The sequence below is a fragment of the Thermobia domestica genome, chromosome 14 (genome assembly GCF_964235325.1).
Source record: "Thermobia domestica chromosome 14, izTheDome1.hap1.1, whole genome shotgun sequence".
Lineage (NCBI taxonomy): Eukaryota > Metazoa > Arthropoda > Insecta > Zygentoma > Lepismatidae > Thermobia > Thermobia domestica.
Genome location: NC_137467.1, coordinates 112,798,605 through 112,823,981, shown reverse-complemented (window position 1 = coordinate 112,823,981; position 25,377 = coordinate 112,798,605). Strand labels below are relative to the sequence as shown.

General features: G+C 39.0%; 1 protein-coding gene across 8 annotated transcripts in view; it reads right to left on the bottom strand.

The window, feature by feature from the left end:
- Nucleotides 1–25,377, bottom strand: part of LOC145670290 (bridge-like lipid transfer protein family member 3B) — a 549,193-nt gene that overhangs the window by 410,853 nt on the left and 112,963 nt on the right. For all 8 annotated transcript variants that reach the window (XR_014128253.1, XM_081738747.1, XM_081738745.1 and 5 more), the window contains exon 6: nt 21,775–21,934. Coding sequence is in view for 7 of the 8 variants with exons in the window: in XM_081738747.1 (XP_081594873.1) it covers nt 21,775–21,934 (160 nt within the window). In the remaining variant the exon portion in view is untranslated. The remainder of the gene's footprint in view (nt 1–21,774; nt 21,935–25,377) is intronic.

Here is a 25,377-nt window from a genome sequence, read left to right as displayed (position 1 = left end):
GAGTCAGTAGGTGAATGTAAGCAATTAATAACCGAATCAGGAATGAATGTATACAGTCCATAGCTGAACTGGCGAACGATTGCAGGCGAAATAGACTTGAATTAGAAAACAGATTAGATATTAATCCAATGTTCTCGGGATTGCTGCCAGAGTGAGTGTTGCTGTGCTATCTCGGCAGCAATCCCGAGAACATTGGATTAATAGTAGACGCCAGCAAAGCTTCAAGATCATATTAACAGATTGGATAGTTTGAGTAGTAAGATTACAATGACCAATAACATCATTACTGAAATATGTCTTGAAAAAGTGACAAAAAGCTAGTGTAGAAAGGACTTTCTCCACAGGGGAAAAACTAAAAACATGACTTCACAGTCTACAATCTCGATTCCTTCTGTCTGAAAACTTCGCATGTTTCGCAAACAATTCATGAATACAAACGGGTCATCCTTCAGGCCTAGTATGAGTCATAAGTTCTTCCACTCTAACTAGAAATAATAATATTTTCGTTCGCCATTTTCAACACGTTCGATATATTCGTTCAACAAAAATTAGTAAATAGGAACTATTCTTTTTTTATATTTGTTTTTATATTTCGTTAAAATATCAATATAACGCATACATAATGCAGTGTCTTTTACCCAAAGACGGTGTGGAGTAAACGGTAGTGTAAAGGACTAGTAATACAAAGGTCGCAAGATCGAAACAACATCGAGCTAACGAAAAAAATATTTTCATATAACTTAATGCTAGGATCGTTACCAGTAATAATAATAATAATAATAATAATAATAATAATAATAATTACCGAGTTCAAATACTAAGTAAATGTAAAGCAATACGTAGTTCCAAATAGCATACATACGTCACGTGTAATCCTTAAAGCTAACCGGAGCGGGAGGAAAATACCGTAAGCATCCGCGGCTGCCAAGAGGATATACAAAGCGGGCAGGCTGAAAACTCGCGACGGTAATGGCGCCCGCGTAAAGGTCACACATACGAGATAAGATATACAAAGCGCACGGCACAACCAGACAGTAAGGGCGCCAGCGGAATCATCTTACGGCATAAGATAAATGGATCCACTGTAACTGCAAAACTATCATTACTTCAATTAAAAATGTAATTAACCTATTGACATCATACTATATGATGAAATGTCGCCTTTTCGGATTAATCTCAGATTAATCCCATGGTTACCTAACGTAATAAGAACATACAATACAGTAATCACGGTTTAATCCCCTTAGCATACCTGGGGCAGGTAAAAGAAGGCGACCCCGGTTTAATTCCAGTAACATACGTGGACGCGGTTGGGAAGGCGACATTTTCCCCTCCCTCCTACTATGTATCGTGATGAAGACAAATCCTACTTAGTTTCTGTTAAGGCATCCGAAGGTTCGATTTTCATATTGTTCAATAGCTGACACCTTCTTTCCCCCCCCCCCCTCTTTTCTTTCCAAAGTATCTCTTATAAGGCAATTCATCTTTATAGAGGATCCAAAACATTTCTTTTTATTTTTCTTAACTTGAGTATGCTAATTTGCATTGGAATAGGTCGTAATATTGAGGTCCCAAATATACAGTATTATTATTATTATTATTATTATTATTATTATTATTATTGATAATAATAATAATAATAATACTAATAATAATAATATTAATATAGAAGACAAATTCTGTATGAGGACACATTGTATTAAAATCTGTAAAATCGCCCGTAGCGTTAGCCAGATGTTACAAGATAGCTGGGATTGGAGAGAAGTGTCAGGACCATCAGGACATACCCTCTGCATACGTTCCTACAATTAGCTAAATGTTATAACGGAAAGTTTCATGTAGAAAGTAGGGGTACAGATCTCACAAGAGCCGTAAGAAAATTTGTTTTTAAGTAATGGATACGCCGGCTAAGCTACAAAAGACGTCGATGATGAGAATGAAAGAAATATTGGAATAAAAAAAATGGGAGGAAGCGGAACCCGGAGAAACCGTACATACAGGATGTTTGTTCAGCACAATGCCCACTAGGTGGGAGCTGGGTGGAAGAGGGTGAACCATTAAGTTAACAACACTTCAGTAATAATAATAGGCACGACCTCAGCAAAAGAAAATGGGCATGAGATTTGGAACATGGAATATTAGGAGTCTTTATAGGGTACGCGCGTTAAAATTCGTAACGACTGAGTGACAGAAATACAGGATGGACGTAGTAGGAGTTCAGGAAGTTAGGTGGGAAGGAAATGGATATGTGAATTCCGGAAATTTTACGTTCTTTTACGGGGAAGGAAATGGATCTGTGAATTCCGGAAATTTTACGTTCTTTTACGGGGAAGGAAATAAAAATCACCAGTTAGGAACTGGGTTTTTCGTTCATAAACGTATATTACCAGCAATCAAACGGGTTGAATTTGTTACTGACAGACTTTCTTTTATTACTGTTAGGGGATGGTGATGTGATATTGTTTTAAATGTACATGCCCCAACTGAAGATAAGGATGATGATATAAAAGACAGTTTGACGATATAAAAGACAAAGATATACTTGACCAACTCCCGCGATACCATATAAAAATTCTATTAGAGGATTTCAATGCGAAGGTAGGACGAGAGAATATTTTCAAACCGATTATAGGGAACGAAAGTCTGCATAAGGAAAGTAATGACAACGGTGTTAGACTCGTGAACTTTGCAACATCCAAAAACCTAATCGTGAAGAGTACAAAATTCCCACATCGCGACGTTCATAAATACACTTCGACATCACCAGACGGGAAAACACATAATCAAATTGATCACGTTTTAGTAGATAGAAGAATGCAATCTACCATAATTGATGTCCTGTCGTTTCGAGGGGCTGATTGTGACACTGGCCACTACCTGGTAGCAGCGAGGTTACGGATCTGTGCTGAATAAAGGTAATATTTATTGTCCGAAAACGGAGAGATTCAATTTAGAGAAATTAGAAGAGAGCCAGGTAAGAGAGAAATACCAGATTGAAGTTTCGAATAGATTTTCGGCTTCAGAAGATTCGAAGTGCACTAGTGTTGAGGATACCTGGATTGAAATTAGAGATAGCATTAAAATTTCAGCAAAAGAAAAATTGGAACACGCGGAAATACGTAGGAACAAACCATGGTTCGACCTGGAATGCATAAAACTAGCAGAGAAGAGAAAACAGGAAAAATTGCGCTGGCTACAAAATCCGAATGAAATAACTACACAAAATTTCGCAGATATAAAACTTCCAAAACTTTTAGAACAAAGAAACGCGATTTTCTGAAAGCTAAAATTAAGGAACTTGAAGATAATAGTAAAAATAAAAATATCCGGGAGATGTATAAGGGAATCAAGGAATTTAAGAAAGGCTATCAACCTCGTGCTTATATATTAAAGAAATCTGACGGTACAGTTCTCACTCACACGGATAGCATCTTAAATAGATGGAAAAATTTCTTTGACGATTTGCTTAGCATGCAACCAAAAACTAGGAGAAAACGAGATACACACCGCAGAACCATATATTCCAGAACCTAACCAAACCGCTATGAAGAAATTAAAGAAACATAAATCTCCGGGTGTAGATGAAATTCCGGCGGAGTTAATTTTAGCTTTAGGCGAAAAATTGTGGAACAAGATACACAAACTCATTCTCCTTATCTGGAATAAGGAAGAATTGCCACAAGAGTGGAAAGAATCAATCGTTGTTACAATTCACAAGAAAGGCGACAATACTGACTAATAATTATCGAGGTATCTCTCTTCTGTCAACATCCTATAAAATCCTTTCAAACATTCTATCAGCAAGATTGACCCCATACGCAGATGAAATTATTGGAGATTATCAGTGTGGATTTAGACGAAATCGATCAACTATCGACCAAATTTTTACCATTCGATAAATACTCGAAAAGAAGTGGGAATCGAGTAGCCCGATACACCAACTATTTATTGATTTTAGAAAGGCTTACGACTCGGTTAGGAGAGAAACATTGTACAACGTTCTTACACAATTTGGAATACCGAAAAAGCTAATTAAATCAGAATCCCAAAGTAAAGTTTGGGTAGGAAAATTTTTGGCCACGAGCTTTCACATTGAAAATGACCTGAAACAAGGAGATGCGACGTCGCCATTATTATTTAACTTCGTACTAGGTTTTTTGCTAAAAGCAGTCTCTTTTAGATTTTATTCGGGGGAGGGGGGGGATTTTCCGCCGACATAAGATTTTCACTTTTTTATTAGTGTATTACTATACATTTGATCAAACATTACGTATTTATAAAGCTCAAGAGAGGGGGAATTACACCCTCCTGTCCTGCCCAAATGATCCCCCTGGAACATTTTCTTGCAATTAGTAAAAGGAATGAAATGAATGATTGAGTAACACTCATTTCTGTCAGTAGATATTTTAGAGCTCTGTGCGTGCATTACAGACTTTAGCAAGCACAAAACCTACTGCCGTTATTGGCTATTTCCATTGATTTCTTAAGAAGCATCTTACTAGCTTGCAGTCTTTAAAGAAGGGAAAGAATGAAACTAAAAGTCTTTATGAAGCTCTGGGAACATTATGTGAATTTTTTTTTTAATTTAGGCTCTTAAAAATATTTCAGAACAAACGAATGGAAAAGACTGTTTTAAAGCTATAACGTTGTAAACTTGATTCCAGTTTCTTTTTCAGGTGAATGGAACCGATTGAAACATGCATTACTGGTGAGAAACCAATAATTGAAAAAAAAGAAAAACAAACAAATAAATAAATAAATAAAAGAAAGAAAAGGAACTATAAACTGCAAATAATAATGAACATTTTACTAACGGTGGCTTAATATCATACAGGCTGAACAACCTTACACTTAATAAACAACTGAAATGCGTTCTAGTACAATATATACAGTGACGTTCTAATATATCGATTTCCATAGTGAATTTCCAGTGACTCGAATTCATATACAGGGTTTTGAACAGCATAGTGATTTTCCAGTGAAATTTCAGGATAAACCATTAACCCTCTGACGGCCAGAGTTCTCTTCGCAAATTGAAAAAATTTGCTTCGATACCTGCGGGAGCCAAAAGGATGTCACTGGTCCCTCAAGCCCATTTATCGCATTTAAATCAAAATGGGAAAGACAGTGTTAATTTTGAACTTAATTGACCAAGCCTCGTACATGAGAGAAAGACCTCGAAGCCGCTCTTTCACGAGTTTGGTATGCCTATTTATATGTTGGTGAGTTTAGCTCCAATCCTGTGACCATATATGGTTAAGCTACAAGGAGGCTGTTCGCATGATGCCTGTATTCTCTGTCTGTCCCTTGAATCTGAACTTTCGGGACTCTTACCTTCCGCCACACGCTTTGCTGTACGTAGAAACCCGTTGGACAAACAAGATTATTCGCGCACTTGTGTGAATGGGAGCCGCATCTTTGGCGTCCAGCGTTGTTCTAAGTTGTTCTACATTTTTTCTATGAAGTGAACTCCCCTGCCTGGGTTGAGTATTTGAGGCTTAAATACGTATTTCAAAATACATTACATATATATAAATAATTGAATGTAAAGTGGACTTTTAAAATCAGTTTTGGTGAGCTAAGTTGTAAAATGTTGTGGGCAGTGGTAGGTACAATAGTTCCATAAATCCCAATGAACGTGTAAGCCTCCGAGTGTTTCATAGCTTCTCGTCGCTTGAGGTATCTGGAAGTGAAAATTCGACGGACAAACCAGGATCACTATGTGTGGAGCTTATTGTGGAATGTTTGTGATTAGTTGGGACTCAAAATCAGGACCACAACGACCCTGAACAAGTTGACCGGTCGAAGATCATCGTGAGTATAATAATGTATTCCAAATCTCCACCAAGCCACCGAAGTCTATTGTTAATAAACGGCCGTAAATGTTAAAAGGAGGGATTTGTTTATCTGTATGTTTAATGTTATTCTATATGCATTATAATTCATGTTGAATGTCATTACATATACTATACATTTCAAACTAAGTTTTGTCATTTGCTCATGAGATTAGTTTTTCACTTGTTGTTTGCGTTTAATTGTTTTATATATATATATATTCTACGGTACTATAATCTTGTCCGCTGCTTCCCAGCTTCGGTTGCGATAAGGATGTGAGTATTGGATGACTTGTGTTTCGTCGTGGCGCAGCTGGGAAAACGAGAGAGAAAGGAAGGCGAATTACATAGGGAGAGAGAGAGAGAGAGAGAGAAAAGAGAAGTGAGTATCGTATTCATATTTACAGAGAACTCTAACCACGACGAATATCATGATCTTAATAATTTCGATAATATGGTGTGGGTTGATGAAACCTGGGTGAACGTGAACCACAGTGTTAGTAAAGGATGGACATAGTAAAGAATAGACAACACGCTTCAGGGCATAATGGTATTGCCGTTAGGTAAAGGAAGAAGGATTACATTTCCTTATGCCGGTACGTCTTCTGGGTTCCTCCCAAACTGTTCCCTTCTCTTTACATCGAAGAAAACAGGAGATTATCATGGGGAAATTAACCAAACGAAATTTCTTCAATGGTTTCAGGAATATCTTCTCCCCGACTCATACAAGCCATCCATTATTGTAATCGATAACGCAAAATACCATTCCGTTATTGCTGACAAAGCTCTACTATGCCAACGAGAAAAGTGGACATTGTTCGTTGGCTCATTCAACGCAACGTGGAGGTTCGAGACGATTTGAGAAAAGCACAATTAATGTAACTCGTTCAAAAATACAAACCCCAAATCCCCACATACGTCATTGACAAAATCGCTGCTCAACATTGACAAATTAGTGAGGCTTTCCTCTTACCACTGTCACTTCAATGCCATAGAACTTATTTGGGCACAAATTAAACGGTACGGTGGGCGTAGAAATAACTTTCACCATGTCGTCTGTTGTAAAATTAACAGAAGAAGCCATAGCCTCAATTACGCCAGAAAACTGGAGACATGAAGTTAACCATACGTATAAAGTTATCCAAGATGCATGAACAATGAAGGTATGCTTGAAAAAAGTGTAGAACAATTAATAAGTGTTGGTGGTTCCAGTGAAGACGAGCTTAGTAGCAGTGGCATCAGTAGTAATGACCGAAGAGGACAGATAAAAGCCCAACCACCGAGGGAATGGAATGGAATCTTTGAGTTTTACGTCCCACGCTTATGCAGGTTAGGCTAAAGGAGACGGTGATTATGAGAAATGAATGAAATGGTGCAATGAGAAAGTGGGAGGAAACGGGAGAACCCCGAGAAAACCCACAAGCACGGTGTTTGTCCACCACAAAGTCCACACGGCGCGAGCTGGGATCGAACCAGGGACCCCAAGCACCGGAGGTGAACGCTCTACCCCTGAGCCACCGCGCCCCCAACCACCGAGGGATCCAGCATCAGTCGAGCAACTGATCAAATAACCTACACCAGCCCTGAGGTCGCACAGGACTAGGGGTACACCTACCCTTATCCGAGGTCGCATTGGACTAGGGATCCTTACTACAACAAAGCCTCACAAAGCCTTGAGCTGAGGAGGCTATCCTTCAAGACTCACCAGAACCAGCAGTGATTTTGAGACTGCCTTAAGAGAAAGGGCACCGTGCAAAACACCTATTTCCTTTTATTTGGTCAATAACAAGATAGACACTATTTTAGTCTCTGTAATCAAAGACATCTATATTTAACAAATTTTATAATAAATTGGTGAAGGGGATAAATTTCGGTTCATTATTGACTCTACCAAATCATTATGTGGGAATAGGCACCGGAGTTTTGTACGGGACGCTCTGTTTATTAACTTTTAAGTAGGCACTGAGAAGGTTAGTATCAAAATCCATATAGATTTCACTATCTTTTCACTTTTTTTTCTTTACCGAGTGCAATTTACGCCGGGAACTACATCAGGTAAACAAACATACAGATCAGGAGAGAATAACACAAATATGACAGAGGTTACATCTAATATATCCTTTAACATGCCACATTTGACAAAGTATGCGGGACACGTGCACGAAGACCCGGACAGATTTTTCATTCTATTCGACCATATGATAACCATGCAATCATGGTCACCAACTAAGAAGAAGGAAATTTTAACGATATATCTACAAGACACAGCACTAGATCTCGTGTTGCAGCTTAAAAACCAAAATCAATTTGATACCATGTCCTATGACGATTTAAAATCTAAATTAGTAGCATTATGTAGGCCAAACGTCCCATCGTATAAAGCAGAACAGGAATTATTCGAGGTCCAACAAGGAATGGATGAGTCCAAAGACTGATACTTTTTACGTAAACTCCGAATAATCAGGCAGTTACTACCGGAAGCGACAGAAGAGCAAAAAAATCCATCATTTATCCTTGTGATTACAGGGGGATTTTCTTAATAAAATAGCATTGGAAAAGGTTTGCAACAGTACACGCCCTACAGACTAAATTAAACACTTTGGAAGCCGCCAATGATCTTTTAAGGAAAAGAGAGCATGCAGAGTTATCACATAAACCGCACATGCTATACGGCCAAAATCATATACCTAACCCGCAGAACACATGCGGGTATGGCTTACCATCCTATGGCTTACCAACCGAATCAAAGACAATGTCTCCTGTACAACAGTTATATCGCCATAACTAACCCGCAGATTACATCCTATGGCTTACCAACCGAATCAAAGACAATGTCACAACAAATTAATCCTTCCATGGCAATCTCTCAACCTAACCCTCAAGAATATCAAACCTCAAATCAAGAACCTAAAACCGTTCTCCACCACGAGCAAAATCCTCCACAAAATGAACCTTGTCCAATAAAATGGCAGAATTGTCGCTGGTAATAGCCCAGACGAGTTAAGGAAACCAAACGAGGAATAGAAACAAGGGAAACAGAAGGAACAATAACAATAATAACGGAAAGAAAAAGCGGGAACAAGCTCAAAACAATCACCAGGTTACACCCACGGAATATCAAATTTTGGTGTGCGCGATATGCCGGAAGCGGGAGCATGGTACATCCGTATGTTATAAGCGTCAAATAAACGCGTAAGACAGGTCCTTGACAAAGGGGTCGACAGTCATCATCACTCGGAACAGGGAGACCAAAGGGAAACTAGTAAGCGCAATAGCATAAATTACGAAATTCCTGTAATAAAAGAACAATCAGGACAACTGGCAGAAAAACGGGAAACATTGCATTACAAAACGAAAATAACAGGTTGCATTTAACAATTAAAATTAAAGCAGGCCCTCAGATAATTGTCACCGGAAGTACGGTATCCCTGTGGCCAGTCAATGCTGTACCCCCTGGGACAAGTCTCATTCCATTCCAGACAATAGTGAAAGGAATCTCAGGAAATACTATATGTTTAACCGGATAGCATTAATAAAATTTAAAATAGGTCAAACAACATTTACACATTACTTTAGAGTAATTGACAGGACAATGACAATAATTATAGGGATTGACTTTCTCCAACGTTCGCATTCCACCATCGAATTAAATAAGAATACAATATCTTTCTTTAAACGTCCACAACTACCAGCTGAGCGCAAAGAAAATACGCTGTCAGCTTTTACAACTCCTAGTATCGCAGACAGACCAGAACTGTTTATACGTGACTAAGGAAATAAATTTACCTCCACGTTCACATACGTTCATACAAGTGGCACGAAAGAAAAAAATAGCTGACAAGGAATTCTTGTATATATATCACTCCTTCCTGGAATACGCGAGAAACATAGGTTAAATGCCCTCGATCAGAAGATAGAAGCAGACAAAATGACAATTTTAATTTCAAATCCCAATAGCAACAGTGTCACTATTAAAAGGAATGCACCAGTGGCGCCCTTGGAATTTATGCTTCGTGCCCTTGAGGAAGGGCACGAAGTCTCTTTGAACGCCTTAGAAGAACCAAATTTTTTAGAAAAGGCATGTCAGTTTAAGACCAAAGAGGAAACGGAAGAACACTTAAAATACTTTTAAGAGAAACTTTTCAATAAAGAGCTCTTTGACCTTAACCACGACCTGGACAAAAAGCAAAAATAAGCAGTTTATGACTTATTGTTTAAATATAGAAATGTTTTACGTATGCTCCTGACGACATCGGACATTTTAGGGGATATGTTCATAAAATTAGAATTTCTAAGTCTGCTGTATTTCACGACCGTTCCCCACCTATTCCATTACACATCAGAAATCAAGTAGACAAACAGATTCAGGACCTTATCAAGGCAAAAATAATCAGGCCTACAGACAATAATGAATTTTGCACCCCACTTCTAGTGCTCAAAAACCCTAATACGCAAGAATTTCGGATTGTTCTCAACCTACAGAAGTGTAACAATTACACCAAGTATTTGTCAGTGCCATTTCAATCAACAGACGACGTTTCAAGCTCTATAAAGGGGAAAACCTTCATAACAACTGTCGATCTCTCGAATTCATACTTCCAAATTTTGTTGCATCCTAAGAGCCCCAAATATAAGACCTTCGAGCTCAATCATACCAGAAAAATCATACGAATTTTTGAGGTGCACGATGGGCCATTATACCTCAAGTCAAAGCTTGTCTATCGCCACGAGAAAGATTTTGGAAGGACTACCTGATAGGATTACAAATTTTGCCGACGATCTTGTCGCTAGTGCAAATAATTTTCCACAGCATTTGCAGGATTTAGAATCACTAAAAGCTTAGAAAACAATTTTCGGGCATCGCCTAAGAAGACACACATCGGTTACCATGAGCTTAACGTATTAGGATACTTTGTTAGTGAGAAATCCATCAAAATATCTCCAAAGATAGCCAAGAAAATATGAAATTTCAAGAGACCGACTACAAAGCTGATTCTCAAAAGTTTTATCGGCCTATGTTCATACCTTAGAGCGCATATCAAAGACTTTACGATAAAAATTGATCCTTTCCAACAATTAGTAACATCTAAATCTAAATTTAAATGGACAGAGAACCACGATGTTCTCTTTGAACAATTGAAAGAAGACATATTAAACGCCCCATCACTCGCTCATTTTGACGACTCGCTAGAAATCCGCGTCTATAGCGATAGCAGTTTAATACAAATAGCTGGAATACTCGGTTGCTATTACCCAAAAACTGACACTGAGAAGGTGGTTGCCTATTATTTTCGACGGCTAACGAAAAGCGAAGAGAAAGCTAGCATACAAGAAAAAAAAGAGTTCTACGCTCTCATATACACATTGCGCAAATTTCGCTAAATTCTACTAAATAGAAAATTCAATCTGTACTTAGACGCAAATATAGAACACATGAACAATGATCTTTCGCAGGTCAAAATGTAGTTCCGGAGGCAAAATATCCCCCCATTCGGATCTACGGAAGGGGGATGGCTTGGGAAAGACTATTGGACAAGAAAGTAATAATGGAGGGAAGACAGACAGAGAAAGAAAGACAGGGAAGAGCAAAAGATTTAGGATAGGGACATGGACGTACGTACTATGTTACAGTGAGGAAAATTAGAAAATCTTAAAGAAGAAATGGAACAAAATAATTTAGATTTGGTAGGCGTTTGTGAAGTTAGATGGGAAGATATTGGGGTATTGAACAGCGAAGGATATAGAAAGTTTTACTCAGGTAATGAAAAGGGCGGTCATAATGGCGTAGGAATAATTCTTGGAAAGCGCTTAAAGAAGTTAGTGAAAGTAGAATTTATTGATGATAGAGTTATGATGTTAAGACATGAAGGGAAAACGAAGGATCTAGTGGTGATACAGATATATGCGCCGACGACTTCGCATGCAACTGAAGAAGTAGAGGAAAATTATGAGAAAACAGAAGAAATTATAAATAGGGAGAAGAAGGGTGCATGTATAATTCTAATGGGAGATTTCAATGCAGTTGTGGGAAAAAAACAGGAAGGTAGTATCGTAGGCAAATATAGTTTAGGCGAAAGAAATGAAAGGGGAGAGGGACCGGTGAATTTCTGTAGACAGAATTCACTAGTAATTGGGAACACTTGGTTCAAACAGCACACGAGAAGAAGATATACATGGAAATCACCAATAGACGGCGGAAGATATCAGATAGACTATGTTATGATTCAGGACAGGTATCGGAATAGCTTAAAGAACGCAAAGACCCTTCCTGGGGCTAATATTTTCTCTGATCATAATCTTGTGCTGGCCAAAGTAGAAAAGTAGGTAACAAAGTGTTGAACTGAAAGGTTGAAAAACGAGGAAATAAGAAATCTTTTCGTTGAAAAATTTGAAGAAAAAATTTCAAACGAGGAAAGGATAGGCGCAGGTAGTAACGCACGGTGGAAACATTAAACGTTGCTTACAGCAGGCTGCAGAAGAAGCAGTAGGTTACCGCGAACACAAAACTGTTAGAAACCATGGGTTACAGAGCAGATGTTGCAGAAAATGAGGGAAAGGAAGATGTGGAAACAGGTTGATAGAAGAGGGCAGAAAGATGTACAGAAAGTTAAATAATGAATTACGAAGAGAAACAGACAGAGCGAGGAAAGAGTTTTACAAAAGAAAATGCGAGGACATAGAAGAATTAGATAAAGTTGAGAAATATGAGGAAAGGTACAAGGAGGTGAAATCTATGGAATTTCGGAGGAAACAAGGGGGTATTATGATGGCAGTAGAAAATAAGAATGGGAAGGTAGTCAGCGAGAGAAATGAGGTCATAGGAAGGTGGAAAGAATACGTTGAAGACTTATATGAGAGTAGGGATAGACCGTGTAGCCTAAATGTTGAAGTAGAAAATTAAGTAGGCGAGGATGATAAAGGATTTAGTATTCTTCGGGATGAGTTTGAAAAGGCTATATCCGAGATTAGGAATGGAAAGGCAACCGGAATAGATAACATATCAATCGAATTCAATAAAAATATAGGAGACAAGGGAAAGAAAGAATTGTTGCGACTATGCAGTGAAATATATGAAACAGAAGAATGGCCAAAAGACTTTCTGAAAACGATCATGATACTGATGGCTAAGAAATCGAACCCAAAGAGATGTGAGGATTATAGAACTATTAGTCTCATATCTCATGCAGCTAAAATTCTGCTCCGAATACTGAACAGAAAGTTCTATGGAAGAACAAATAAAGATGTTGAGGAGGAGCAGTTCGGGTTCAGAAGAGGCGAGGGTACAAAAGATGCAATTGGATTATTAAAGGCGATCGGTGAAACATTTATAGAAAAAGGGAAAGAGGTATATGTTATATTTATTGATCTAGAAAAGGCTTTTGACCGCGTGAATTGGGAATTGTTGTTGGGAGTTCTAACGAAGATAGGGTTGGAATGAAAAGATAGAAGACTCATAAGAAACTTCTACATGAACCAACAAGTAAATGTTAGGATAGGGGAAGAACTGACGGAAGAGAATGCAATTGGAAGGGGAGTTCGACAAGGATGCTGCCTCTCGCCAACACTATTTAATGTCTATCTAGAAGAGATAGTGAAAAAGAGCCTACATGATGGTGATGGCATTTCGGTAGGAGGTAGAATGAATAGATGCATAAGATTTGCAGACGATAATGGCGCTTCTTGCAGAATCTGAAAAGAAAATCAATAAAATGTTAGAAAAAATGAGAAAGGGCTTTGAAGAATATGGAATGAAAATAAATGTTAGAAAGACAAAAGCCATGGTGATTGGAACGAAGGAGTCTGTGTTAAATATAAAAGTAGGAGGGGAGAAAATAGAACAAGTAAATAGTTTTCGATGTCAGGGTAGTATTCTTAGTAATAACATGAAGTGCGAACGTGAAATAAAAGCAAGGATAGGAATGGCGAAAGAAGCCTTTAGGAGGAAGAAAAGTCTGTTTTGTGGGACCTTGAAGAAAGAGTTGAGAAAAAGACTCATAAAATGCTTCGTGTGGAGTGTTGTACTGCGTGGGGCGGAAACGTGGACATTACGTAAAGGTGACTATAATCGACTGGAAGCCTTCGAAATATGGGTGTGGAGCAGAATGGAAAGAATTAGTTGGGTCGAGCGGAAAATTAATGAGAGTGTGTTAGAAATGGTGAGTGAGAAAAGAATACTTTTAGATATTATTAAGAAGAGGAAGAGAAACTGGTTGGGACATTGCCTAAGAAGAGATTGTATCATGAGGGATGTCCTAGAGGGTATGGTGGCAGGAAAGAGAGGGAGGGGCGAAGGAGACTACAATTAATGGATATTAAAACAGAAAGATCATACGCGAACACGAAGAAGATACCGGAGGACCGTGGAGCTTGGAAGCTTTTTAGCTGCGGCAAGTGACCTGTCAATAAAGGCATAATACCTATGATGATGATGACTTAGACGCAAAGTATATAGCGACGAAGAACACGCAACCTGACAAAGTCGGGAAATATACAAGATATAAGCTATTCTTACCTGATTATGATTTTAACATACAGTATTTACTTGGGTGCAAACATCCAGCAGATATAATCAGTAGACTCGAACAAACCCAAGATATTAGGAAAGGAAAAGAAAAAGGAGAGGAGAACGAAGAAAAGGGTGAAGACTACCATGGTTTTAAATCAAATAGTCCTCTAGTTAATATCATACAAACAGGAGATGACAACCTTTTACCAAACATCGCGAGACAGCAGCGTAAAGACGACAATTACAAAGACATCATTTCGGTTTTAGAACGAAAGGAACCGGACAAGATCTCCACGGTTAGATCAGCAAGATTTTTTGTCTCAAAAACGGCATCTTATGTACGAAACCAAACCATCCGCATTATGGCTTACTATATGTCTTGTGTATACCGAAGTCGCTAGCCAATTTGTGGTTCACAACCTTCCACCGCAAGGTGACCAGTCCGTATTTTGGGTTTTCAAAATCGTACAAAACCGCCATAAAGAAATTTTACATGCCGTACCTCAAAAACTATCTCACTCACAAAATACGTACGTGCCAGGATTGCCAGCGTGTAAAGACCTTACCACAAAAGAAGGCAATTACCCAGTAGGATAGATAGCAACAACATTGGTCTATGACGAACTCGGGCCTTTCCCCAGTAAATAAGGAAGAAATAAATACATACTATAGCAGGACCAACAAGAGATGGTCTCTAACGTTTCTTACTACATGCGTTGGGACAATACAGCCCCTACTTTGGTACTAGTTTCACCAATCACAGTTACTCTGCCTTATACCATTAATTAAATTGCCATTATAGTTTCACCGAAAAAAGCCTTCACACGTAAATAGTGCCAACATCACTGCGAGAAGTCACCTTCTCTTACTTGCTCCCCTATACTAGCCACAGAATTAGCTACACGTTATGTGATTGCAAAAACAGGAGACGCCATAAACGCGGAAAATAATAGAGAAATTCTTAGAATATGATATCATTCTCAAATTCGGAGCATTCACCACGTTGTCTTGGGACCAACACCCAGTACATGGGGAGACTCGTTTACAACATTTAGCGCAGAAGTACGATTTCACCTATAAGTACTCACCCGTATATAATCATGCTTCCATAGGATTAGTAGAACAAACCAATAAACTCATACAGAACTGTCTCAAATTTTTCGTACAAGAACAGCATACGGAATGGGAAAGATGGTTACCGCACTTTATTTTTGGTATCAATACTTACGTACAAGGAGGGACTAAATATTCAGCAAGCTTCTTATTTGGTTACAAACCTAGGATCCCGACAGAATGTACCCTCGAATCAAAACAACATATACATATTGACAGAGATAAATTGGCAACCATCAGGAAGAAAGTACAAAACAACCTAGAACAAGCATATCTTAGACAAAAGAAATTCTATGACAAATACCATAGACAGACATCTTATAATCCAGGGGACCTTGTTTTAGTTTATTATCCTACAAGAAAGATTGGTTTACCCGAACATTTTACCGTTCACTACGAATGCCCGGCACGAATCTTGGAGAAGCTTAATTCAAATTTATGTCGAGTTGAATTACCATCTAAATTCAAGAAATTGCGGTGGACTCTTTGAAGCCATTCTACGGGGACCAAACTTAGGGAGTACAAAATTAAGACAAAAACATAAATGAAAAAATAGCAGTATAACAAACTTCCGAGTACTTACCTAATAAATGCTAAAATGGATCACTCTTTAACTTATTTTTTACCTCATGAAGATTATGAGTACACTAAAACAGAGACCCTCAGTTTACCTACTAGACATACGGCAAACTTTACCATAGAATATCGCACACTCCCAACCAACTATAACTTCAACCTACAAAACATTCAATAAACTGACATCCCTTCAAGCTCTAATTCAACATGAACGAAGCCATTTACCAAGTCATTTTTTAGAATTACATTTACATCATGCTTTTCCATGGACTATTTTCATTACCTCTTGTATCCTATTTCTTCTTCTTCTTGCCATAGGAATAGCTTTACATTTCTTTTATAAACGTTTAAGAACACAACACTAATATCAGCTTTTCCTTTCCAGAATTATGTTCCAGTTTCTGCTACCAATAATTCTTCTTTTCTTGGTTCTCATAACAATAATAACTTATCTGTGCTTAATCTTTTGCAAGTCCCGTTACAAAACAAAAACTTAGCTAATCGACTCCACATATCCTTACCATTAGAAAGACTCAATTCACCGGCGCCTACTATTCAGATCGAAACTCAAGCAACACAACCTACACATAGAGAGTGCGACGCCAATATCAACACCGATTTTAATGACCAACATGCTCGACCGATACCTACAATCAGTGAACTTGTATATATTTATTAATCACAGTGATCACACTTCTGCCCACTTTGAGGGAAACGATAGACTGCTTTGATCCTGCTTAGCTGCGACGGAACTACAGTGTTATTACCATTTAATGTATATATCGCAACAAGTGTTCTCATAATGATTTTTCAGTGTATCACAGTGTTTACAGTGTCTATACAGTGTCTCCACATGTGTTAGTGTTGTAGTGCCGACAAATATCTCTAGTCACAATTGTGTATTTTTTTCTCAAAATAATCTTCCAGATTATTTTTTTTTTTACCAGTGTGGGGGTGTAAGAACCCCCACATCACAACAAAAGCACATGTCAACACAACACGTGCTATTGATTGAAAACAGCCTAGCAGACAAGAAGCCGACACGAAAGACACCAAGGAACGCAGAAAAGACGGACCTCACGGAAGGACCCGAAGAGGACAGATAACAGCCCAACCACCGAGGGATCCAGCATCAGTCGAGCAACTGATCAAATAACCTACACCAGCCCTGAGGTCGCACAGGACTAGGGGTACACTTATCCTTATCCGAGGTCGCATTGGACTAGGGATCATTACTACAACCAAGCCTCGCGAAGCTCCGTTGAGCTGAGAGGGCTATCCTTCAAGACTCATCAGAACCAGCAGGTGCCTTCGAGACTGCCTTGAGAGAAGGGGCACCATCCAAAACACCTATTTCCTCTCATCTGGTCTATAACAAGATAGACACTATTTTAGTCTCTGTAATCAAAAGCATTTGTATTTAACAAATTTTTTAATAAATTGGTGAAGGGGATAAATCTCGGTCCATTATTGACTCTAGCAAATCATTATAATATTTTTAATTTATTTTTCCTAATTTATATATATATATATATATATAAGTTTGTCCTCGCTGTGAAATATCGCACAAGCCCGTTTTCTCATTGTTTGGAATTCATTAAACGAAACATGATGTACTTCGAAAGATGATTCCTTATCTTTTTCATGGATGGGTTTGTTCAATGAGGTGTTTTTCATAGGAGTAAGATTTCGTCTAATTCTTTTCCTGGTGGTATATTTCCACGAATTGAGGCAACATTGTCTCTCTGTACAGCCATGCTTATACGTTGTGTTAAAAAGGAACTGGGTCTGTTACCTCCAGTTAGAAGAGTAATTCGTTGATCCACTTCCTTGATATAATTGAAACCTTCTTTGGCCCAAGCTCCACTGGTTTCCACAGCTATAGTTACGAATTGGTATTTGTGAATTAGGTTACTATATTTGTTTCTCTTTTCTGTTTCTTTTCTACTAGCTATGGTACCAGCTTGAACAGATGAAAAAGGAATATCGGAAAGAGCGAACGTGTCGACACATGTGAAGTCCCAGACCAAGGCTTTAGCTCTTTTCCAAAGTATCAACGTTAATCCATTAGGTCTCTTGCCATCTGATCGATTGCATCCATATCGTATTGATGGTATCCCTGCTCAGATAAGAGCTCTCATTATTGACTCTTTAACCATGGAATGTCGTGGGCGTCTGCCAGCACTTTTATACAGGAAAGTCCGTGTAGTCCTCTTTCATCTACTGGGCTCCTGCAAGCGAAACAGTTATGAGGTACGCAAATCTCTGCACCTAAACGTAATGCTATAGCAATTCGGAAGCTTTCATTGAGTAGATGGAGTCCTAGCAAAGAAGACGATAGGGCCTTAAGCCAATCACCTTCTCCAACAGATGTGACAGCGAATAGTCTGGCTTTGTCCTCTAGATTATTGGTTGAATTCATTAGGAAGAGGTATGATTTGATGATGAGATTATCCCATGATGATTGCTTTGTCCTTGCGCTTAGTGAAGGAAGTTCAGAGCTGACTAGTAGAGCCCATGTAGAAGAGCATTGTGTGATTTCTGAGTCTATGTATGGGTGAAGGTCCTGTTGAAGTAATGCCCCTATGAGGCTTCGGGAACCGTAGAGCGAGGCAAGAAAGGCTGGAATAGCTATATCTAAGGTTCGACGAATGCCCAAGCCGCCATTACTAACAGGAAGAGAAGCCTGGAGCCAGATGTTATCTTTCAGAGCACAATTGAGTACAGACTAGTCCAGATTTGATGGCGTTGTCATAATGTTCTAGGTCTTCATCTTGCCATGCTGAAGAGCATCGAAGAAAATATAATATTCTTGGAATACTGAATGAAGACTTTAGAAAATAGAAGGCGGAGTGTGCTGAGATCAGAGATAATCGTGAGAAATATAATTCTAGTTTTCTGTCTTTTCCATTATTAGTGTTCTTCGAGCTTCTGTTGAAAGGAGAGCTCCGAGAAGATAACCATTTGACGGTGACATTAATTGAATTCCTGGAGCTGCTTCACTGTATACTGTAAAATATTTCTGCGTCTGTCCCTTTGTTGCTCTGAGAAAACTAACCTCACATTTTGAGAAGTTGAGGTGTAGGCCAATTGTTTTATCTTGTACGTGAATCACGTTTAATGCGCTTAAAACGTCATCTGGGTCTCCAGCAATACAGCCATCGTCTAAATACCAAGTATTTAGATCTGTGTTTATTTTATTGACTATTATTCATTTTTTCCTCATAAGCATTTAAAAGATGTTCTACTGTTAAAAAAAAAAAAAAACATATTTAAAAATCAATACTTTCTTTACAATCACAAATAAGATTTCATTTCTCTTTTCTCTGTCTCTGTCACATAAACACACACATACAGCCCTCCCCCTTCCCAACATGCAGAAACTGGGACGACAAACATATCTTTTCATCCATGCAAACAAACCAATATTTAGAGATTTTCTTTTTCGTTAAGACTCACAAGACAGTTTCAGCCGAGGAAATGAAATGAAATGAAATCCGTAAGTTTTACGTCCCACGGTTATGCCGGTTAGGCTAAAGGAGACGGTGATGATGAGAGATGAATGAAATGGTGGAATGAAGAAAGTGGGAGGAAACGGGAGAACCCCGAGAAAACCCACGAGCACGGTGTTTGTCCACCACAAAGTCCACACGGCGCGAGCTGGGATCGAACCAGGGACCCCAAGCACCGGAGGTGAACGCTCTAAAACTGAGCCACCGCGCCCCCCTTCCAGCCGAGGACTCACCGGGATGCGCACGAAGTGGCAACAGCGTACCACGAGCTTCTCCAAACGTTAATTTGTTTCTAGTTTTCAAAACACTTTAGATTAGGTTAGTTTAGGTTCTGTTTGGTTTATGATGATATAAGTAATCGCGGCGGCGCTTAATGGAATTTAACCCCAATATCTTGCTGGTGTACAACTCTAATATTACTTATCTCTGTGATGTGATTTCTATTCTAGTTTAACGTCCTACGATTACGTACCGAGGCTAAAAGAGACGGTGATGATGAGACGAGAAGAATGATGATGATGGAATAAAGGAAGTAGGAGAAAATGGAAAAACTTCGAGAGAACACACGCGTGGGCTAGAATCAAACCAGACCTATGAAACAGCGGTTAGCATTCCACCACTGAGCCATCATGGCCTCACACGTGACGTGAATAAAAGAAGTTAACTTTTTATTACATGCTCCAATTATTATCCTTAATCAGACATGAAAAGGACAGGTTTATAAGTATTTAATAGTAGAAAGTGTTGTGGTATCTTTATCCAGTTATACTATTCAAAAACATGTGCCGATATGTGCTAAGTGGTCGCTACAATGTAGTATTGTATATAACGCGCGTCAGGTAAGGTGGAACAGGAGGGCTCGCGCTGCAATGCGTCCAGATGGAAAAGGTGCGCTAGCGAATGCGGGTATGCGCATGATGAAACATTTCTTCTTTCAATATTTGCTAATACCACTGTTTGTTCTCATTGTTGAAAAATGTCTTTGCTAGTATCTGCATAAGGATACCAACTGGAGTTGGTTTTGTAATATTAACACAATAAAAGTGCCGAAAAATCGTTCTGGGTCTTTGTTACAAAATAGATCTGTTGTAGTTGACTACATAAAAAGATGTTGATATTAGGTTTTACTGCAACAAGGTAAGTCGCTAACGCTGTCGCTTCTGGTGCGAGCATTCCCGCGTTCTAGTTGAGGATACTCAGTCGGAAAGATGTGAAAACCTTTTCAGGATAATCATTCTGGGCGAAGTTTTTTCCTTAGTTTTCCTCTTTCACACCAGGCAAATGTCGGGATGGTACCTAATGCATTTTAACTTCCACTTTTAAACAAAACTTATTCCATATACCAAACTGAAAATTCTGTAAGCCTTGCTGAACTTCTATGTCGTCTTTGGAGGTGCTGCTTTGTAGTGTTTTGTCTCTACAATGCTACCATCTGGTGGCCAAAAGTCGAACAAGAAAAAGAAAGGAAGCTCAAGGCTCTCCGAAAATTGTATGTTGTGGTAAACCAAGTGAAAGTGCTTGACAAATCATATTTTGAAGAAGGACGTGGATTACTAGATGTTATTGCTATTGTAATTTTTTTGTGAATTAGATACTTGGAAAAGGGAGCTCCAAGAAATTATCTTGTGAGATACTTGCACCGTACCACCAAATGGGTATACATATCCAGTATATACTTTTGTCAATAGATTCGAACATTTAGAACAATTTTAACTATGCTTTTCTTGACGTAAGGGTCTGTAACTATCTGTATGTACTAACAACTATATTTTAATTGATTCATTCGAAAATTATTGATAACGGAACATTTAGTATATGTACTTTATATCTATTTTTGTTGGTAGTCGAACAAGCAGTAGATAAGGAGAGGAGAAATATACGTACGACAATATGGAACAATTGTAAACTGTAATGCTTTTACACACAATAGGTCTGAATTCTCATTTGCTATTATTTATATAGACAAGCAAAAATGAGAATACACAAACGTTCTTTTGTTAATAACTTGGGAAAGCATCTATCAATTTTAATTCAGTTTCATTTGATATAAAGAATTAAATTCTGTTTAAAATACGGAAAACTGTATTCAAATTAGTGAATTGATTAAAGGAGTTATTAACAACAACATGTAGGGGTACATTACAAGTAGCCAGGTGGATACACCTAAAGATAATAAAACAAACACTAAGTACTCTGTTATATATTTATGAAGCATCACCATAACTTAACTTACCTCCAGGATCATCACACAAATGTAAATCAAGATTCTCCGATAGGAAGTGATATGAAGTTTCTACAACATCATATCTTGTAAATATTCGAGATAATGCACTTTTTACTTGTTCTTTCGCTCGTGCTTGCTGTGATATTTGCGCTTGATATTCTGGTAACAGCTTAAAAAACAAACAAAAAAGTATTTTGAGATTTACAAACAATGTGTTACAAATAGTCTATGTTATTGTAACTTATTATTTACTAAAGAAGTTCATGATAAACATCTTTCAATTAAAAACAAAATGAAAGAACTCTTATATACGGAATATCTAAAAACTTATAACAAGAAGCTTCAAAACTCATTATAAATAGCAATTTAATATACAGATGGTGATCAGAAAAATGGAAACACATGTAGTTGGCAACACGTCAGATGTATGGGTTGGCAGTGGTGTCGTGGCGCCCGCAGCGCCGGACCGCTGGTGGTGGTGTGTTAGGTCGGTCTCCATACTACGTCAGGCGCAGTGGAACAGCAGTGTCCAGTGGCTGCAGCAGACGCAGGTAGTGTAAAATGGGAGACCTCTCAGATCTTCAAAGAGGGCAAATTGTTGGTGCGCGGTTATGTGGAGTGAGTGTGACGGCAGTGGCTACTGTGTTAGGTGTGACGCGTGGGACAGTGTCGAAGGTGATGACTGCCTACACAACACACGGGAAAACCACATCGGGGAAGCGGAACAGTGGGCGGAAGAAAATCATGAGTGACAGGTCACGCCGGGTATTAAAGCGCATTGTCACGCAGAACCGTCGTGCCACTGCGGAGCAAGTGACGGAGGAACTCAATTAGCACCTCCCCCACCCTGTTTCGACAATCACAGTCCGCCGCGAATTACATGACATGAACTTACGGGGTCGTGTTGCACGTGCCAAACCGCTCATTAGGGACCATAACGCTTTCGCACGCCGCAAATGGTGCCGCGACCATGCAACTTGGATCGTTGAGGACTGGAAACGTGTGATATGGTCGGATGAGTCATCCTTCGCCCTATTCCCAACCACGGGCCGTGTTTATGTGTGGAGAACGCCCAAAGAAGCTTATGATCTGCAGTGTCTCCGCCCAACTGTGAAACATGGCGGCGGCTTGGTGATGCTGTGGGCCGCAATATCATGGTTTTCATTATTAGCGGACGAATCACTGCCAACGATTATGTCGCAATTTTAGGAGACCACTTGCATCCTATGGTCCGGATGTTGTTCCCGGACAATGACGCCATCTTCCAGGATGATAATGCACCCATTCACACAGCTGGCGTTGTTGCAGCGTGGTCTGAGGAACACCGGGATGAAGTTCAACACATCCCCTGGCCCACCCAATCCCCAGATCTCAACATAATTGAACATCTGTGGTCCGTCTAGGAAACACGACTCCGGTGACGATTTCCACCTTCATCCTCTCTCACAGAATTGGCCGATGCCCTGCACGAGGAATGGTGTAAAATTCCACTTGCTACCATTCACGACCTCTATGCCTCCATCCCACGTCGCATCACGGCTGTTCTGAAGGCGAAAGGTGGCCCGACACCATATTAATCTGGTAAATTGCAATTTCGTTCGTGTTTCCATTTTTCTGATCACCATCTGTATTACTAATATATAAACATTCACACTTTTGGACCCATATTATGCATAATGGTTATTGAAATCAAGGCAATATCTGTGCTTTAGTGTAGAAGACTCATGTTCGATTCCCGGCAGAAGATCATGTGGTTCGGATTCCAGTTAATCAGTAGGTCCCGTTTCATATAGCCTCGCTGCTGAAAGGGACGTTAAACTCAAAGTCAACTCAACGTAACATAACAATACTACCTTCATCAGTTAGTAACACATAATATGCGACAGTCTTGTTCGATTATATCATATATCTATAAAGTAGTGAGCCTTTTGCGCACGAGAAGGCTCTAGTGTCCCAAATAACAGGATATATATGAGTCGCAGCGGATAAGACCTAGTGCCATTTCACAACTAACAATAAATATACACAATCTGATGTATTTTTTCACATGAAACGTAAGATATAGTGCCGTAAAACTAAGTGAACTTTCCGCCAAACTACGTGACATTTTTACCGTTTTATTTCTATAAAGACACAAATGCTGCACAGGCTAGTGAAGAATTTTTTGCTGTTTATAGGCAAGATATATTATCAAAAGATGGTTTCAGTCACTTTTTTCTGAAAATTTCGATGTGGAAAATGCTCCACGCAGTGAGTGACCAACCACAGAAAAAGTAGATGGTATTATGGCAAAAGCCGAAGAAGAAAAGCATGATATCGTCAAGGACCTAAACATCCATCACCAAACAGTCATAAACCATTTGAAAGAAGCTGGCTACAAGAAGAAGCTCGACGTTTGAGTGACGAACTGATTCAAAAACATTTACGCGATCGAATTTCTATCTGCGAAACCCTACTGAAGCGCAACGAATTTGAGCCACTTTTAAAGCGGTTGATCACGGGTGATAAAAATGTGAATAACCTACAACAATGTACGAAAAAAATCCTGGTCGAAGAGAGAAGCTGCTCCAAAGTTTGTGGCAAAGCCCACACTGACGCTAAGGAACGTTACGGTGTGGGTTTGGTGGGATTGGAAGGGAATCGTGCATCACGAGCTGCTACCGTCATTCATAGTCATAGACTGGGACTTCTACTGTCGATAATTAGCGTGAAAGCACCTAGCAATTCGAAAGAAACGACCAGAACTGCAATAGTTTTCTTAGTGAGTTTATTTTCCATGTTGCATATGTAACCTTAGAAGAGTCATCTAATATGTTTTTCAGACCAAGTGTTTGTAAGACGAGTCCTCCCAATCCAGAAAAGCCACCTATCTCTGGTCTCTCGTTGCACATTACAGACTACTGATGATTTCACACGTCTAACCAAGGTGTCATATGTCACGCCTTTAAGTACGTCCTTCAAAGTTACCACGCAGAGTTCAAAACTGGCACAACACACACATACAGACAGCTTTAAGTGAATGCAGAATCACCCACTTGGGTCGCAGTGCATGAAATTTTCATCTCCCAATGTGAAATACTGAGTGTTCTTTCTAATATATGGCAAGTATTTTTCATACTGCGGGTCATATATATATCTTTTTACTTTCACCACTTTTTCTGGTGCAACTGGTATAGTGTCTTTTTTGTTGGTGCTCTGACGAGAAAAGTCTCATTTATCTTCCAGATAAAATAACTGCAATTTGAACATACGCTTCATTCATAGGATGACCATAATAGGGATCCTGTCTCCAAACAATCGTTATGCAGACATCACGTGCACCACATGTTTTGTTGCAGATGGAACGTGGTTCAAATTTGTACCTTTGAAAGAGACGCGGGATAACTGTTGGAACTTCCACTCTTTTATTGTAGGATTTACACAATTTAACTATTGAATTGATGTTTGATATAAATTCCCGGCAAATTGCACAAGTTTCTTTTGGTTCGTTTTGTTCTGAAGATGGAATTTCTACTTTGAAGAATTTGGTTAGTTTTGATTTCGTATTCTCTTACAGCTGCAGTAATTTTGCTACGCTTTCTTAATACATATAGCTTATGACTTGACTTCAAT